At 65.2% G+C, this 16,745-nt stretch overlaps 1 protein-coding gene across 1 annotated transcript; it reads right to left on the minus strand.

The window, feature by feature from the left end:
• Positions 1 to 352: 352 nt before the first annotated feature.
• On the minus strand, positions 353 to 5,448 carry CEACAM16 (CEA cell adhesion molecule 16, tectorial membrane component). The gene is made up of 5 exons (XM_008251282.3): positions 5,412 to 5,448; positions 4,111 to 4,455; positions 3,521 to 3,796; positions 2,642 to 2,920; positions 353 to 885 (listed from the first exon to the last, which is right to left on the minus strand). The coding sequence occupies exons 1-5, from the start codon at positions 5,446 to 5,448 to the stop codon at positions 494 to 496; spliced, it is 1,329 nt and encodes a 442-aa protein (XP_008249504.3). The 3' UTR covers positions 353 to 493.
• Between the last annotated feature and the right edge of the window lie 11,297 nt (positions 5,449 to 16,745).

Genomic DNA, 16,745 nt, shown 5'->3' on the forward strand with positions numbered 1-16,745 from the left:
GGTCCCTGACCCTGGGAGCCCCCAGTCTGATGGAGACCTGGGCCCTGACCCTGGGAGCCCCCAGTCTGATGGAGGAGACCTGGTCCCTGACCCTGGGAGCCCCCAGTCTGATGGAGGAGACATACGCTCTCATCTTGAAGTTTCCATCCTAATGGAACCATCCTTTCTTCAGTTAGAGAAACGTCACCGTCTGGTGGGGGAATCTGTCCCCACTCACGGAGAGTGAGGAGGAGACACGGCTCCCGTCGTCCGGGATCCCCGAGTCTGACGGGGAGGCGGATACCCGTCATGAGCCCGTTTCCCCAGGACCGCCTGGGTTCTGGGCCCCACCCTCAGACTGGGCCCTGTTTTGAAACTCCGCATAGTGCCCCTTTGTGTGTAGAAGGCACAAGGTCTTCCGTAGCCCTCGGTCTGATGGAGGAGGCCTGTTGACCCCTGGCCTGGGTCATCAGCCTGACAGAGGAGGCAGGAGCCCCACTTGAGGACCCTTAAGTCAGACGGAGGAGACAAGGCAGCCTCCTTCAGTCCGCCGGGGGAGGCCCGCCCGCCCGCACTCACGGGCCACCTGCAGCTCCACCTCCAGGGTGTCGGTCTTGCCCTGCAGCGTCACCGTCTTGAGCGTGTAGCGGCCGGCGTCCGTGACATTCAGCTTCTGCACCAGCAGCGAGCAGTTGGCGAAGCCCACCTCGCGGCCCGTGTGTGCGGGGCCCGCGATCCAGTTCCCGGATGGCAGCTGGCTCAGCAGCCGGTTGGGCTCGGAGGCAGGCCCGCGGTACCAGGCATAGACCAGCAGGTCCCTGGGGTAGCCCTGCACGGTGAGCGTCACGTCCTGGCCCTCCGACGGCTTGGCGGGCACAGGCACAATCATCATGGTGACAGCTGCCGCTGTGGGGAGAGGGCGGGCTCAGTTGGGCCGCACTGGGCCTGGCGTCCCTGCCCACCCCGGCCACTCCCCTGTGCCTCCCCCAGCTGACAGGCACTCCCCGCGGGGGGCGCCGGGAAGGAGACAGAGGAAGGGGGCGGCTTCGGTGGCGGAGGGGTTTCCTTGTCCCGACAGTGTCGCTGGGGAGCCGGGTCTCCCCTATCAGACTAGGAATTTCCAGGCTTCCGGGGGGCGCCTTTCCCATCAAACTGGGAGACCCTAGAGGGTCGGGCCGTGTCTCCTCCATCAGAGTGGAAATTTCCAAGGTATAGGGGCCGTGTCTCCCCTATTAGATTGGGAATTCCAGAGGTGGGGGCCGTGTTCAGGTGGGCAGCAGTTGTGTCTCTCATGGTGTGACTCGTCTATCAGATCGAGAGACCCCCAGAACGTGGGGGCTGGAGCTCCCCCTCAGACCAAAACAGCCTGGAGAGGGGGAGGCCAGGTCTCCTCCATCAGATTAGAAATCCCTATAATTTGTAGGGGGGCTGTCTCCTCCATCAGATTAGAAATCCCTATAATTTGTAGGGGGGCTGTCTCCTCCATCAGATTAGGAAGTTCCAGATTGTTGGGCTGAGTCTTGGGTCTCCCAGCAGGTGAGCCGGCATGCCTGCCCCATCTGGCTGAAAATTCTCCTCCATCAGATTGGGAGTACCCCAGAGATGGGAACCGCGTCTCCCCCATCAGACTAGGAATTCTCAGAAAACAAAGTCATGTCTCCTCAAGACCACGTCTCCCCACCGGAACGGAAATCCCCGGCATGGACCGTGCCTCCTCCACCTGACTGGAAGCTGCTTGGGGGTGTGGCTGTCCTGTTCCACGGACAACAAGTCACTGCCTGTTCTCTTTGACTGGCAGCTCCGTGAGGAAGGGGCGGGTGTCCCTGGAGCAGGGGGCCATGCCTCTGTCTTTTCCTTTGTCTCCCTCCCTGCACCTGCCACGTGCTTGCCGACAGTCCAGGAGGCACGTACCTGCACGGGCAGGACTCAGGTCTGGTCCACCCCCGGCCCCTGCCCGGGCCCCGAGCAGGCTGGGGCAGCAGGTGCACTTACCTCTGGGGTTGTCATTTCTGCTTTGATTCCCTTTGTATGGGAACCAGCCTGTGACTGTGGGGGGGGGGGGGGAAGGAGCAGGAGGAGGGAGTGGGGGGGAGGGAGGAGGGGGGAGGACCAGCCCCAGGCGATGAGGCCGCTTGGAAAAGAACTCAGGTGGAATTAACAAGCCCTAATGTTCAGAGCCAGTATCCCCGGGGACGAGCCAGTGTCCTGGGGGATGTGCCCGCTGCCCGCCAGTGTCCTGGAGAATGTGCTCGCTGCCCCCCCACCCAGCGCCCGGCCCCTGGCCTGGCCATTGGCTGTAGATGGAGGCCAGGAGGCACTGCTGCCAGCCGTGTTTTTCCATCTCCCCGAGAGTGGCAGTGGTGGCCCTGCCTGGACGCCTGGACAGCTGGGCCCACAGCCATCCGTGTGGCGGGGGCTGGTGGGTCAGGCCCCCGTGTGGCGGCAGCTAAAGGCAGAACAGAGGTGCCCCTGGTTTCCCACGCTGCCATTCCCCACCCCGGGCCACGGACCCGCTCCCTCCCTGGGTCACCCCTCCGGGAAGAGAGCCTCTGATTGGCTGTTTGTTTGCCAGGAGACAGGGGCCAGGGGACCCGGGAATCCACCTGTGTCTTGGGCACTTGGCGGCCTCACCGTCTCCGGGCAGGGGGCGGGGCCGACTCACCGGTGAGCTTGACCACCACGGAGGCCGAGCCGGACAGCAGGGTCTTGGGGTTCTTGGCGATGCAGGTGTAGGTGCCCTCCTGGGCTGCCGACATGCCGCTGATGTTCAGGTGGTCCTGGCCGTTCTTTAGGGCCCGCCCGTTGAGGGCCCACACGTACTCGGGCTCGGGGCAGGAGCGGGACACACACCACAAGGTGAGAGACGAGTTGAAGTCCACCTTGATGGTGCAGCCCGTGCGGGCAGTGGAGTCCTGCAGGATGGCCACGCGCTCCGGGCCGACTGCGGGGGGGGGGCGGAGGGGAGAGACACGGGGGCAGTGGGGGGAGGGGGCGGTGGGCGCGGCCCCGGACGGAGGGGAGGAAAGAGCTCCGGCCCACGTGACTCCCAACTTGCCCCCTGATTGGTCCTGGGCCCTGGTGTGGGGGCGGGGCCCGGCTCCAGGGAAAGAGAGCGAAAGTCTCATCGATCGCTTTTCCGGCCTTTTCCGGCCGGCCGTCTGCTCGGGGAGTTCAGGGCGCTGGAGTCCTGAGGTCTGGGGTCCTGAGGTGCTCTAAGGGCTCCCGCGGCACCGCCCCTGCCCTGCCTCAGTGACTTGTTTGTGCCGCACGCACCCCACCCCATGCACCTGCTGCCCCTGGGGACCACTGCATGCTCTGGCCAGGATTTTAACTTTATGGCTCCTCCCACGTTCCCTTGTGGACCTGCCAGTCCCCGGTCCTCCCTCCTAATGATGGATGATTCAGTGTCAGCGTGGGCTTGGGAGTCCGATAGGAGAGGTGCCCCTCCCCGCCGGTTCCCGACCCCCGCCCAGCCCTCCCTGGGCCTCCTCCTCCTGCCCCCGGCCTCGGTGTCCGCAGCCGCTGGGCCCGGGGCACTCACAGTACACGGTCAGCTTGATGGGCTCGCTCCGGCTGATGCTGACCGGGTTCCACACCTCACACTGGTAGGTTCCCGCCTCCTCCCTGCGCACGCCGCGCCGGCTCAGCACCCGGCCGTCGGGGGACAGGCTGAGCCGCAGGGCGATGGGCAGGGCCTCGCCGTTGAAGAACCAGCGCACCTCGGCCGGGCTGGGGCTGCTGCACGCCAGGCGCAGGGTGTCTCTCCGCTCCACCAGCTCTGTGTTGTTGGCCTGCACCGTGGGCTGGGCCAGGATCTCTGTGGGGGCGAGAGGCAGAGGGGGAGGGGGCGGGGCACCCCCTGCTCGGGGATCCTCTGCCCTCCTGCCCCCCTCCCCACTTTGGGCAACGGCATGGCCGGTTGTTGCAGTAGCCACGGGGGGGGGGGGGGACAAGGAATGGGGTTAGGAGGCAGCACTAATCCTGGAAGCCATCCTGGAGGAGGTGGGCCTTGGGATGTCATTTAGGACTCTTTTTTTAAAAGAATTTTGCTTAGAAGCGGGATGGGGGAGGAAGGTGGGGAGGCTCGGCTGGGGAGGGGCGTGGGCGCTGGAGGCGTAGGGGGTGTCTCACCATAGACCTGCAAGTGTCCGTAGCCCACCTCTGTCTGGAGCTGCCGGTTGAGGGTCTGCAGGATGTAGGTGCCCGAGTGGCCGGGCAGGACGCTGTGGATGTCCAGGCTGCCGTCGGGGCGCACGGCTTCCCGCCCCGTGTGGGCAGGGCCGGGAGTCTCGTCACCGGTGCTCACGATGTAGCTGGCCACCAGGTAGGTGAGGCTGAGCGTGGGCCCCGCGTACCAGCTGTAGGCCAGCACCTCGCCCGCCAGCCCCTGCACGGCCAGCGTGACGTTGTCGCCCTCGGCCGGCTGCGCAGGCTCGGGGGTAATGGAGATCTCAGCCTTCGCGTTCAGGAGCGCAGCTGAGGGAGAGGAGCCGGCGGAGGGGTCACGGGAGGCGGGCCTGGCCCCCCGCCCCACGCCTCCCAGGGGCTGTGGGGTTGGCCCTGCTGGGCGGCGCCCAGGATCTAGCAGGTGCGTGGTGAGTGCTGGGACCTTTGGTTCATGTGCTGGGCCCAGAGGTGTGAAACCAAGAGCAAAGCTGCCTCACACAGCCCGGATCCCGAGCTGAGATGTCAGGGCCCGGCCCTGGGTCCAGACTCCCTGTCCAGTGCTCGCCGTCTGCTGCCCTGAGCCCGATGATGGCAGAAAGCGGGGCGGGGACTGGGATAAACACGCTCCCCCCAGGTGCCATCCTCAGTGGAGCAGACAAGCCCTGAGCCCCGTGAGCCGGCCGGGGCCGCTGGGGTTTGCTTGTGTGTGGTCTCCGTGGAGGCCTGGCCTGGCCCTGCACGGTGCAGGCGGGGAGAGGGTGGTGGGCCGTGAGGGGCCCCAGCTGTGGCACTCGGTCGGCGCTGCCCCTTTCTGCCTGCGTGCCCCTGGCCAGCGGCGCCACCTCTCGGAGCCTCGTCTGTGACATGAGGTCATGAGCAGGTCCCCTCCTCGTGGGGAAAGCGCTGGGGACAGCTTGGGCCCACTTCCCAGCTCGGTAAACTGAGGCCGTGAAAGGGGAGGCAGCATCCCAGAGCTCCATCTCCAGGGGTGCAGAGCTGCGGGTCGGGACCGAGCCAGGTAAAGCGTCTGCCACATGGGTGAAGGCGTCCCAGAGCCTCTTCCGCCCCCCGGTGCGGGCCCTGGCCCTGGAAAGCCCCCGGCCCCGGCCATGTGTGGCAGCCCCCTGCCCGCCGTTTCTCTTGGGGAAGTACCGTGTGCCTGTGCACAGCGGAGCTGCTCTCCCTCTGCAGCCCTGCGGGTTCTGGCTCCCACCTTCCCTCCCTCCCGGGGGGTCCGAGGTGCTGGGGGCACCCTGGTCCCTCACCACTGAGCAGCAGCCAACCGCACCCAGTCGGCGCCATCTCTCGCCCCAGCCGGGTCTCGGGGACGGTGGCGCTGGCGACCCGGTCCTTGGAAGCCCGTCCTGGTCGGGGCTTGGCTCCGTCTGCCGCTGGACCGGAGAGGGTTCGGTGCTTTGGAGCTGGGGATCGAGTCACCAAGGACCTGGGGCCCTGTTTTGGGCACTGGGGTGGGTGTGGCGCATGCGGGCCAGGGGCCACGACCTGGCCAGGCCTCCTGGGGCAGCTGCCTAACCCTCTTTGTGCCAAAGGCCCGGATTTGGTACCGGAGGAAGAACCAGGTCACCGGGGAGGAGGGAGGGGGGGCAGCGGAAGGTTTCCGAGCGGTTTGCAGCTGCCATGGCCTCCCTGGTGAGGCGGGGCTGGCACGTGGTGGCCGCCGACTCCCCGGCCTCGACCCTGCACGTGACCGTCCCCTCAGTGGACGGCCAAACGGTCCTGTGCTGGCAGACGGGGAAACTGAGGCACCGGGCTGGGACTCGGGGAGCTCGGCCCCGGGGGCCTCTGCTGGGGGCTCTGCCAGCCCTCGGCCTCCTGCACGGGAGCCCAAGACCTCCATGTGTCCTTCCTCCCTTCTGTGAGACCTCATCTTTTTCATCTGTAAAGTGGGCACAAGTGGAGGCTTGGGCTGGAGAGAGTTGAGGATTATTTTAAAAATTTTAAAGGTTTCTTTGAAATTCAGAGTTACACAGAGAGAGGGGAGAGAGAGGGAGAGAGGGAGAGAGGGGAGAGAGAGGGAGAGAGGGGAGAGAGAGGGAGAGAGAGGGAGAGAGAGGGGAGAGAGGGGAGAGAGAGGGGAGAGAGGGGAGAGAGAGAGAGAGGTCGTCCATCTGCTGGTTCACTCCCCAAATGGCTGCAGTGCCCCTGAGCTGTGCCGATCCGAAGCCAGGAGCCAGGAACCTCCTCTGGGTCTCCCACATAGGTGCAGGGGCCCAAGGACCTGGCCCATCTTCCACTGCTTTCCCAGGCCATAGCAGAGAGCTGGATCGGAAGTGGAGCAGCCGGATCTCGAACCGGCGCCCGTATGGCATGCTGGCGCTTCAGGCCAGGGCGTTAACCCGCTGCGCCACAGCGCCGGCCCCATTTTAACTTCCTCTTATGTGAAAGAGAGAGAGAAGCAGAGATCACCCATCCTCCGGTTCACTCCCCAAATGCTTGAGACAGCCAGGGCTGGGCCAGGCTCGAGCGGCAGTTGGGATCTCAGTCCAGGTCTCCCACGGGGGCAGCAGGGACCCAGCCACTGAGCCCTCACCTGCTGCCTCCCGGGGAGCCCAGGGGCGGGCAGCTGGATTTGGGAGGGGAGCCCGGACTTGAACCCCAGACACCTCTGCAGGCCTCCCAGAGACATCCTATCCGCAGTGCCCACCACCTACCACCAGGGCGGCGTTTGACGTTGGCCCTGCAAGTGGATCAAGGGAGGCTGAGGCCCCGGGGGAGCACGTGGGGTGGACCCCCCTGCAAGGCCGGCGCGAGCAGTTAGCCAGACGCTGCCAGAGGGAGTTAGCCGGGGCCTGCCGGCGCCGCACTGTGGAACCCACGGGGCCTCAATGTCCCCGTCTGCACGATGTGCTAGATGAACACGTGTGGGGAGCCGCTTAGCACAGAGTGGGCGCTCGGTAAGCCACACACTTGCCGGACGAGTGCTGAATGAGCGCCTACTGTATGCTCATAGAACCTGGGGGAAGGGCCCAGCGCCCGGGCGGGCAGGGCTGGGTGAACAAAATTCCACCTCCATTGGGAAAACAGAGCCAGAGAGGGCGGCGGCCAGTTTGCATGGGAGGGGGCGAGGGTGTCAGGGGAGGGGTCTCTGGGCCTGTGGGGTCCTCAGGGGCGACCCCGACAGCGCTGCTGTGTCCCGCTGTATCCCGATGGCCTGCCTGGGTCCTTGGAGCCCCCGCCTGCGGCTCCCCTGGCCCGGGGGCCCCCCGCCTGTGACAGCATCTCCAGCCTCATGTCCTCAGCTGCCCCGGGGCCGGGAGGTGGACGAGCCTGGCCTGGCTCCCGCCGCTCCCCTCCCCACCTGGGACCTCAGCTCACCCTGCTCTGTCCCAGCCCTGGGACCCGGTCCCCGGGGGCCTCTCACTCGCCCTGTCCCAGGCTGACCTCAGCGTCTTCCCCCAGGGGCGCCTCCCCCAGCCTGCATGGGGCCAGCACGTGGGGCCTGGCCCCTGCCCCCGGCTCCCCCCTGCCCTGCCACCTCGGGATGACTGCCTGGCAGGGGGCCCCCCAACCCCTGCCTCGGGGTTCCCTCTCCCAGCTCCTCCCGAGTCTCTGGCCCCGCTCTCACCCCTCCCGTTGCCCCTGCACGTGGAAGACAAGGGGTCTTCCTGAAACAGAAGTTGCCCCTCTCCTGCCCAGAACCTGCTGTGGCTCCCCAGTGCCCCAGGACAAAGCCCATGGTCCTCACCAGAGCCCTGTGCCCGCCTGGCAGCAGCCTCGCGGCGGCACCCCTTCCTCTGTCTCCCTCGCTCCCTACCCGGCACCCCTGCGTCTCTGCTCTGTCTTAGTGCAGACCCACTCCTCCTCACTGTGGCTTCTCTCTGACCAGGCACGGGTCTGCCTCGGCCACTGGCCCAGTGACCCCAGGAGGACGGACCGGGCTGTCACCACCGTGTCCCCAGCCCTGCCCCGCGCAAGCCCCAGAACAGAGCCGGGGCCCAGAGGGTGTTTGTGGAACCGGACACCGGGTGTGGCTGATGCGCAGTGCCAGGAGTTCCCGGAGGCTCGGGTTCCTGGCCCCCGGGCAGAACTGGCTCTTGGGCCCCCGCCCGCGGGGTCTCACCGCCCGCCGCCCCCGTCCTCCCCGGCCCCTCCTCCTGGATGTGGGCCTGGCTCCTTGGCCTGGCTGAGAGAGTTTGCTGTGCAGGGCACAGTAGGGCGAGCGGGCAGTGGTGGGTGGGAGCTCTCGCTCTCTGTGGAGTGAGCGGCGGGCGGGCACCGGGGGGAGGTGGTCAGTGCAGGGTGGCACGAGGGCATGGCGGGAGGGGACCCTGGAGTGGAGAGGGAACGAGGGAGCTGAGGTCTCAGGGGAGGGTGGTCTGGGCGGTGGCATGTGCAAAGGCCCTGAGGCAGGAGTGTCTTGGTGACTGTGGGGAAGATGGATGGGGCCAGCGAGGCCTGGACCGAGTGAGCCAAGGGGAGGAGGGTGGGAGGACCCTTCAGGGCCCCTGGGCCGCCCAGGGGGCTTTGGCTCTCTGAGCCGGGAAGGTATGGGGCAGAGAAGGGACAATGGTAGGATCTTGGGGCTGCGTGAGGAGCAGGCTGGGGGCCAGCGAGGGGGCTGCTGCTGGGGTCCCTTCGTGTTGTCCTGCACGGGGCCGATGCGGGAGGACCCAGCAGGGGCAGCAGCCGTGTCACCTGCCCCTTCGTGCTGTCGCTCACGTGAGCCCAGAACATTTTCAGCTGTAAACACGGATTACCTTGACTTTCTTTTGAAACAATTATTCGTTTGAAAGTGAGGCCAGGGGGTGCGCGGGGGCGGAGAGTGGGAGCTCGCATCCTCTCTGGCTCGCTCCCCAAATGCCTGCGACAGCCAGGGCCCGGCCAGGCCAAAGCCAGGAGCCAGGAGCTCCATCCGGGCCTCCCACGTGGGTGGCGGGGGGCCCGGGCACTTGAGCCATGGCCGCTGCCTCCCGGAGTGTGCGCATCAGCAGGGAGCTGGGATTGGAGGCACAGCCGGGACTCGAACCCAGGCTCCGTGGTGGTACGGGTCGCAGGTGCTGCAGGTGGCCGCCCCATGGGAGCCTCGCCTGGGTACAGCCGTCGGGGGCGTGGCGCCGGGACCTTTTTGCCTGCCTGTGTCACGGATGCCCTGGGGCCCCTGTGTGGCCTGGGTCTGCGTGTCAGGACCCTTGTCCCATCGGCTGGGCAGGCAATGGGGAGGCTGGGGGAGCAGGGGCGTGGCATGTGATGATGCCCCGCCCCCAGCTGCAAGCCCCTCCCCCTGTCGTATCTGCTGGAGGATCTGAGCTGTGGGTGGGGCTTCCCGGGGCAGCCAGGTGAGGTCTGGGGTTCACAGTTGTCCGGGAGCGAGGACACCGTGTACCTTCCGTTCCTCATCCCGGCTCCGTGCCAGAGAGGGCGGGGGCCGGGAGAAGCCAGCTGAGGCCCGGCGCCCAGGCTGTCCCCTTTGCCCAGATACCTGTCCCCACCCGCCTCACTCGCCGCACCTGGGGTTTTCCAGGTCATTCAGTCCCTGGACAAATATTTATTGAGCGCTGACTCCGTGCCAGGCTGAGCTGGGGCCACAGAGCTCGGGCAGTCTCCCTGGCGGGGCCGGGCCCTGCTGCCGGGGAGTGGCAGGTAGCGCAGGGCCGTGGAAGATGAGCTGGGGCGAGAGCAGGACGCGGCGTGGGGTTCTTGTCTTACTGAGGGCGGCCAGAACCCCCACCCCGAGGAGGTGGCGTTGGAGCTGAAAGACCGCAGGGGGAGCCTGGGGTGGACGTGGAGGCTTTGGTAGACGGCATAGCAGGTGCAAAGGCCCTGAGGCAGGAATGAATCAGAGGCGTGTGAGGACAGAAGGCGGCTGGGGGAGAGCAGCCCTCCTGGGGGCCAAGGCCTTGGCACTGGTTCCAGCCCGAGGGTGGGGGTGACAGGGTCAGTGAGGCACAGAAGCGGGGGGCTCTGGCTGCGGGAAGAGGGGGTGCCGGTGGGTGGCTGGATGGAGAGGCCTGAGAGGCGGGGCATGGAGGGCAGGGCTTGGGAGATGGAGGTGGCTGGGAGGCGGAGCCCGGGGAGCCTATGGCTTTGTTCAACTCCCAGAGCGAACCTCCCGGCTGTGCTCGGCTCCAACGGAACCGAACCTCCAGATACAGGGTCCCACCACTGCTGCTTATGTGGTGTGTACGTATTTTATGTGCAAGGCAGAGAGAGAGAGAGAGAGAGAGCGCGAGCGAGCCAGCCAGCCTTCATCCATGCCTCACTAGCCGTGGCCGGGCTGGGCTGAAGCCGGGAGCCAGGAGCTGCATCCGGTCCCCGCCGTGGGTGGCAGGGACCCGAGCACTTGGGCCCTCATTGCCGCCTCCCAGGGGCTGCATGGAGGAGCCTGGACTGGAACCGCAGGTGCCAGACGTGACCCTGACCTTGACTGCCAGGCTCAAGGGCCAGCCCAGCTTTAGCCTGGAGGGTTCCCGGGGCCGGGACCCCAGTGCGGAGCAGCCCCGAATAACCCTGAACTCCAACCCCTGGTCCAGGTGCAGGAACAGCCCCTGGCTCCGCACCCCCACCCCAGGAGGGGAAGAGCGCCGGGGGCGGGGCCGGGCACCTGTGTGCGCTGCCCGGCAGTCCCGCCCCCTGACCCCGCGACCCTGTGGGAGCCGCGCACACGGGACCCGCAGCGGCGGGAGGGTTTTCCCCGTGATTCATCCTGAGCCTCGGTCACGGCCACGGCCGCCCACTTCCTTCCGGCCGCCACTTCCTCTTCTGCCCGGCGCGGGCCGCCCGGGAAGGGGCGATGGCAGAGGGCGCCGCGGCCCCGCGACCAGGAGAGGGCCGGGGGTCTTGGGCTCACGGGAGGCTCCTGGCGCCCGCGATGGCGCCGCCAGCCGGGCCTCGGTCCCCTCTGGCGGGAGCAGCCAGCCCCGCGTGGACACCCCCGCCCCTGCCCCCGCGTGGGTGCGGGCTTGGCTCCGGGCTGAGCTGCGCAGGAGAGCGAGTCTGGCTTCAGTCTGGCACGTGGGTGGTCAGCACTCTGGAGGCCCCTCCCTTCCTGAGCCGAGCAGCCTCCGTGTGGGTGCAGCCCCCCGCCCTGTCCTCCAGGGCCCCCAGCCTGAGTGGGGAGACAGTGAGACCCACAGTGGGAGGGGCCCGGGTGTGAGCACTCAGAGCGGGGGTCAGGGAGGGCTTCCTGGAGGAGGGCGTGTGTGTGTCAGCTGGGGCCTGGAAGCCGAACAGGGGTGGGGCGCAGGCCTGGGAGGGGGGGGACCAGGAAAGGCCTAGAAGTAAGATGGACTCCGAGTGGGGGTGGGGGTCTCGGAGGTCCCCCGGAGAGCCCGCCCTGGCAGGTGCTGAGCGACCTGGACATTACCGGCACCAGCAGCCACAAGGCTGGGTCTTCGGAGCCATGCGGGGCGAGGCCCGGAGCGCTCGCGGCCGTGGCCTTCTGCTGCCCCCTGCTGGCGCAGCCTCGCGCCCGTCCCGCGCGCTTCCCCGCGCCCTGCCCGCACCTGCACCTGCAGCCCGGTGCCCTCTCCCGCCCGCAGGTCCACACGGGCCTCGGCCCCCGCCCTGCTCCCCTTCCTCCCCCTCCTCCTCTAGGCGGTTTAAAGCGCGCGGTTCGCTTGGCTGTGCAGACGGCCAAGCCCGCGCCCGCAGGCAGCCGCTCTCCTCCCACGCGCCCGGCCACTCCCTGCCTCCGTGGACTGGCCTGCAGGGGACGACCCGTGGACCTGGCGCTGGGCCCACGGGGGTCTCCGTGTCGTTGGCTGTCGCCAAGGCTCCTCCGTGCCGACGCGGGGCCCTGCCTGGCTCCTTTTCATGGCTGTCTAATACTCTGCCGCCTAGCACACCCCACCCCCGAGTCTGTTCATCCGCGGAGAGGCGTTTGGGTGGGTGGCGTCTCCTTTAAAAAGTATTTTTGGGGCCGGCGCTGTGGCATAGTGGGTTAATGCCCTGGCCTGAGGCGCTGGTTCGAGTCCTGGCTGCTCCTCTTCTGATCCAGCTCCGTGCTATGGCCTGGGAAAGCAGTGGAAGATGGCCCAAGTGCTTGGGCCCCTGCACTGCGTGGGAGACCAGGAAGAAGCTCCTGGCTCCTGGCTTCGGATCGGCGCAGCTCCTGCCGTTGCGGCCATCTGGGGAGTGAACGAGCAGATGGAAGATCTCTCTCTCTCTCTCTCTCTCTCTCTCTGCCTCTCTCTGTGTAACTTTGACTTTAAATAAATAAATAAATCTTTAAAAATATTTTCATCTACTTATATATACAGAAAGATCTATCTCTCTTTCTTCTGCTGATTCACTCCCCAAATGCTCACAATAGGCTGGGGCTGCACCAGGCTGAAGCCAGGAGCCAGGAATTCCAAGTACCTGGGCCGCATTAGCAGGGAGCTAGATTGGAAGTGGAGCAGCCGGGACTCGAACCAGGATCGCCAAAATGGGCAGCACGGCCTGCCTCTGCTTACGTTTTATCGCTATTGTGACTACTGCTCTGAACATTCATACAAAGCGTTTTTTTTTTTTAAGAACATTTTCATTTATTTAAAAGGCAGAAGAATCAGAGATACCCACCCCCCACCCCCCACCCCCGCATCCTCTGGTTCTCTCCCAAAATGCCAGCCACAGCCAGGAGCAGCCGGGAGCCAGGAGCTCCCTCCGGGTCTCCCCCGTGGGCGGCAGGAGCCCGAGTATCTGAGCCGTCACCTGGTGCTCCCCAGGGCACCAGCAGGAAGTTGGCGTTGGGGTGTGGGTGTCCCAGGTGGCAAGCGCCCTCCCCCCGTGTAGAGGTTTTTGTGGCCCTGTCTGCCGTCCACCTGCGCTGCTGGCCCTCGCACACTGTGACTCCACCAGACCGGCCTCGGCCGCTTCTCTCAGTAAACCCGCGGTGGACATGGTGGGCGCTGGTTTGATCCTTTTAGGGTGATCCCCGGCCGCGCACGGTGATCCAGAGCTCCCTCCTGTGGCCACTCGCCGGAACTGCACGTGCCCAGCCCGGACGTTGATGGTGACTTGCTTTGGTCAATGAGGCACGGGTCACTTCTGGGCGCTCTCTGGGTGTCTCTTCCCGGTCCCTGCCTGCTCCCTGAGTGGGGGGCGTGGGAGGCGGAACGCCCCTTGTCCCAGCTGCCCACCTGAGATGCACGCGCGGCGTGGACAGGGACCAGAGCTTGGAGGTCTCAGCCGTGCAGGCGGTGTGGCCCCTCGTGTGCGGCTCTCACGCAGGCCCGTCCAGCCACCTGGCTGCTCCCCATCACCGACCACAGGCTCCCCGTCCTCACCCTCCGTGTGCAGCCCCCCGGCCAGTCGCGACGCCGCGCTCCCCAGGCGCTGCCGACGCTCTGATGGGCACCGAGCCCTGGCCTCGGCGGGGCTGGGGGCGGGCAAGGACCCTCCGCCCAGGGCGGTGGTGGGGGAGCTGCTGTTTGCCTGCCCAGCACACCTTTCAGCGCTGGCCTTGGCTTCCACGGAGGCCCCGCGTGGCTCACCCGGCCCCGGCGCCCCTTCCCCCTCCTCCCCTTCCTGCCAAATGCAGGCCCGCCCTTCTGACCTCCTTCAACCCAGGTAAAGGCACGCACCACGCCGGAGACCGGAATCCCAACATCACAGTAGCTGCCCCAAGGGGAGTCTCGGGCAGCCATCCATCCTGGCTTGGCGGCCCTGTCCACGCAGCCACTGGCCGGGCTCTCTCCAGCCTGGCTCTGCCCTCTCCAGGTGAGGGAGGGGGAGAGTAGGGATCCCCTCCCTCTAAGAATAACCTGTGAATTATAGCTATCCCGTCACCTCATAGCCCATTGGCCAGAATTGGGTCACATGATTGCATTGAGCTGCAAGGGAGCCTGGGAAATGTAGTTTTTATGCTCAGCAGCCATAGAGCTACTTAATAGAACCCCTATTACCGTGGAAAGGGCGAGAGTGGATCCTGGGCATGAGGGTAAAGGTCAGAGGTCCAGGCAGCGGGCGTCCTGAGCTCGGCCGCACCCGCCAAGTCTCTTGCCACACGAGGGGACATTCACAGGGGAGTAGGATGAGGACATTAAAAAATATATTTTTTTGAAACGCAGATGACAGAGAGGGAGAGGGAGAGACGGACAGCTTCCGTCCGCTGCTTCACTTCCCAAATGGCTCTAACGTCCTGGCCAGCTGAAACCAGGGGCCTGGAACTCCGTCTGGGTCTCCCACTTGGGTGCAGGGGCCCAAGCCCTTGGCCCATCCTCGGCTGCTTTCCCAGGTGCATTAGCAGGGAGCTGGATGGGAAGTGGAGCAGCCAGGCCTTGAACTGGCGCTGTTACGTGGGACGCCGGTGTCACAGCCCAGGGCTTCACCCACTGCACCGGTCACCACTGTGCCCTGTCCACCCCTTCTAGTCCTGCCTTCCGACTTTCTGCTCGGTCAACTCATGTAGACAGCCTTGTCTAAAAGCGCACTGGGCACCACTCCAGCAAGTCCATTAATCCACTGAACAGGCCCCCAGGAGCACCAGCCACGTGCTGGACCCCAGCAAAGGGGCCCAGGGCCAGGGCTGCAGAAGTAGCCCCAAGCTTGTCCAATCAGAGCGCTCCAACACCCCGCCACGGTGATTGGGTCATGTAAGGACATGTGACCTAGCTTCAACCAATGAGAAGCAGCCTGGGGCGTGGCTCACGGAGCTAGCGCAGGACGAGGTCCCGGAGGCACCGCAAGCCCTTGCGCCAAGCCGGGGGACAGCGTGCTTGCGGGCGTGGCCAGCGCGGAGAGGAGCAGAGTGGAGGGTGGTGTGGAGGCGATTCTGACGCAGCTGAGCGCCGAGATGCAGCCATCCTGAGCCAGTTAAGAACAGGCTCCCTGCCCTCCTACAAGACAGGAGGGACCCTGTGCCCCACAGGGGTCCCCAGAGCGCCCGGGATTGTGGGTGACGAGACCCTGTGGCTGGCCAACACCCTGCCTCATCCAGCAGCCACCGTGCTAGCTGTTCCATTTCACAGATGAGAAAATCGAGGCTCTGGGAGGGGGCAAGTCTGCGACTGCCTCTCTCTCAAGTCCTTAGTCTTGTGTGTGTGTGTGTTAAAGATTTATTTATTTATTTGAAAGGCAGAGTGACAGAGAAAATGATCATCCATCCACCAGTTCATTCTTCAAATGACTGCAACAGGCAGGTCTAGGCCAGGCCAAATCAGGAGCCGGGGCCTCCATGGGAGTCTCCCACATGGGTGCAGGGGCCCAGGCACTGGGGCCGTCCTCGGCTGTCTGCGCAGGCGCATCAGAGGGCGCTGGATCGCAAGCAGAGCAGCCGGGGACTTGCACCGTGCTCAGCTGTGGCAGCGGGAGGGCGCACTGGGCCAGGGTGCAGTGTGTCGGGGGCACGTGGGGTGCGTGTGACCTGGAGGTGGTCGGGGGTGACGGCATTGCCCAGCGTCCCCAGGAGGGGACAAGTCAGGGTCCTCACTGTGTGCGCCCTGAGGTGCAGAGGGGCAGCCGCATGGGCAGGCTGGCTCTGGCCGCCACTGGGCTGCGGGACCTGGGGGCAAGTGACCCGGCTTCCTCCCCTGGGGTTGGGGACAAGCCCGGGCACCTGCCGGGCTTATCAGGGAGGGGTGACCAGAGTGTGTGCACGCAGCCTCCGCAAAGGAGCCGGGAGCCATCCCTGTCCCAGAGCCCCCTCGCACCCTCTCAAGGCTTCTGAGCGAGCCGGGAGCAGTCCTGGTGGTGCACACGGGGCAGAACCCCCAGCACCTCCCCTCCGACCCCCCTGGCTCCCTGCGGGAGAAGAGGGTGCCAGGTTGGGCTGTCTTAGATTCTCCGGGTGCTCTCTCCCTCCCAAATAGTCCTTTTATTATTTAGATTTAACTCAACTTGAAAGCCAGGTAGAGAGAGAGAGATCTTTCGTTTGCTGGTTCATGCCCCAGATGGCTGTAATGGCTGGGGCCGAAGTCCATCCGGGTCTCCCAGGGCCCAAGCACTTGGACCACCCTCCACTGCTTTCCCAGGCCGTTAGCAGGGAGCGGGATCAGAAGTGGAACAGCCGGGATTGGAACTGGCGCCCACTACCCAGAGACAACCGCTGGGATTAGCAGAGGTCCAGCGGCTTCCTCCTGACTTCAGCCCAGTTCCAGAGGGCAGATTCCTATTGGCTGATGCCTCCCGGGCAGCGCCAGTCTTCTGGCCAGGGATTGGCTGAGTGATGGGGGTGCTGGCCAATGAGAGCAGAGGGAATGCCCCTGGGGAGTTTTATTTATTTATTTATTTATTTATTTATTTATTTATTTCTTCTCAGAGGCTCACCCAGGGAGGAATCCGCTTCGCTGGGTCTGAGCCCGATGAGCCCAGGTCCTCATTCTTGCCTCCGGGTTGCAGAAGGGGGTGGTGGAGGTGGGGGGGGTGACTGTACCTGGTGGCTTACAGCACCCCCACCTGCCACGTTTGCACCCCCATCCCTCACTCCATGGTGTCTACGACTTCTCGAAAATTCTGCCAGCAAATGCTGAAGCCAGGAAATAATAAGGTTTTTTTTTCCCTTTTCTATAAAATATTTTAATGATCTCCCATTGCGGTAAAGCACATATAAAATTTATCATCTTACAGATGTTTAAAAAGTCAGCTGTTTATTGCTATCCTATGAGGCACACTCATGCACCTGCACACACACACACACACAATGGCCAGGGCTGGGCCAG

Source organism: Oryctolagus cuniculus, chromosome 18 (genome assembly GCF_964237555.1).
Source record: "Oryctolagus cuniculus chromosome 18, mOryCun1.1, whole genome shotgun sequence".
Taxonomy (NCBI): domain Eukaryota; kingdom Metazoa; phylum Chordata; class Mammalia; order Lagomorpha; family Leporidae; genus Oryctolagus; species Oryctolagus cuniculus.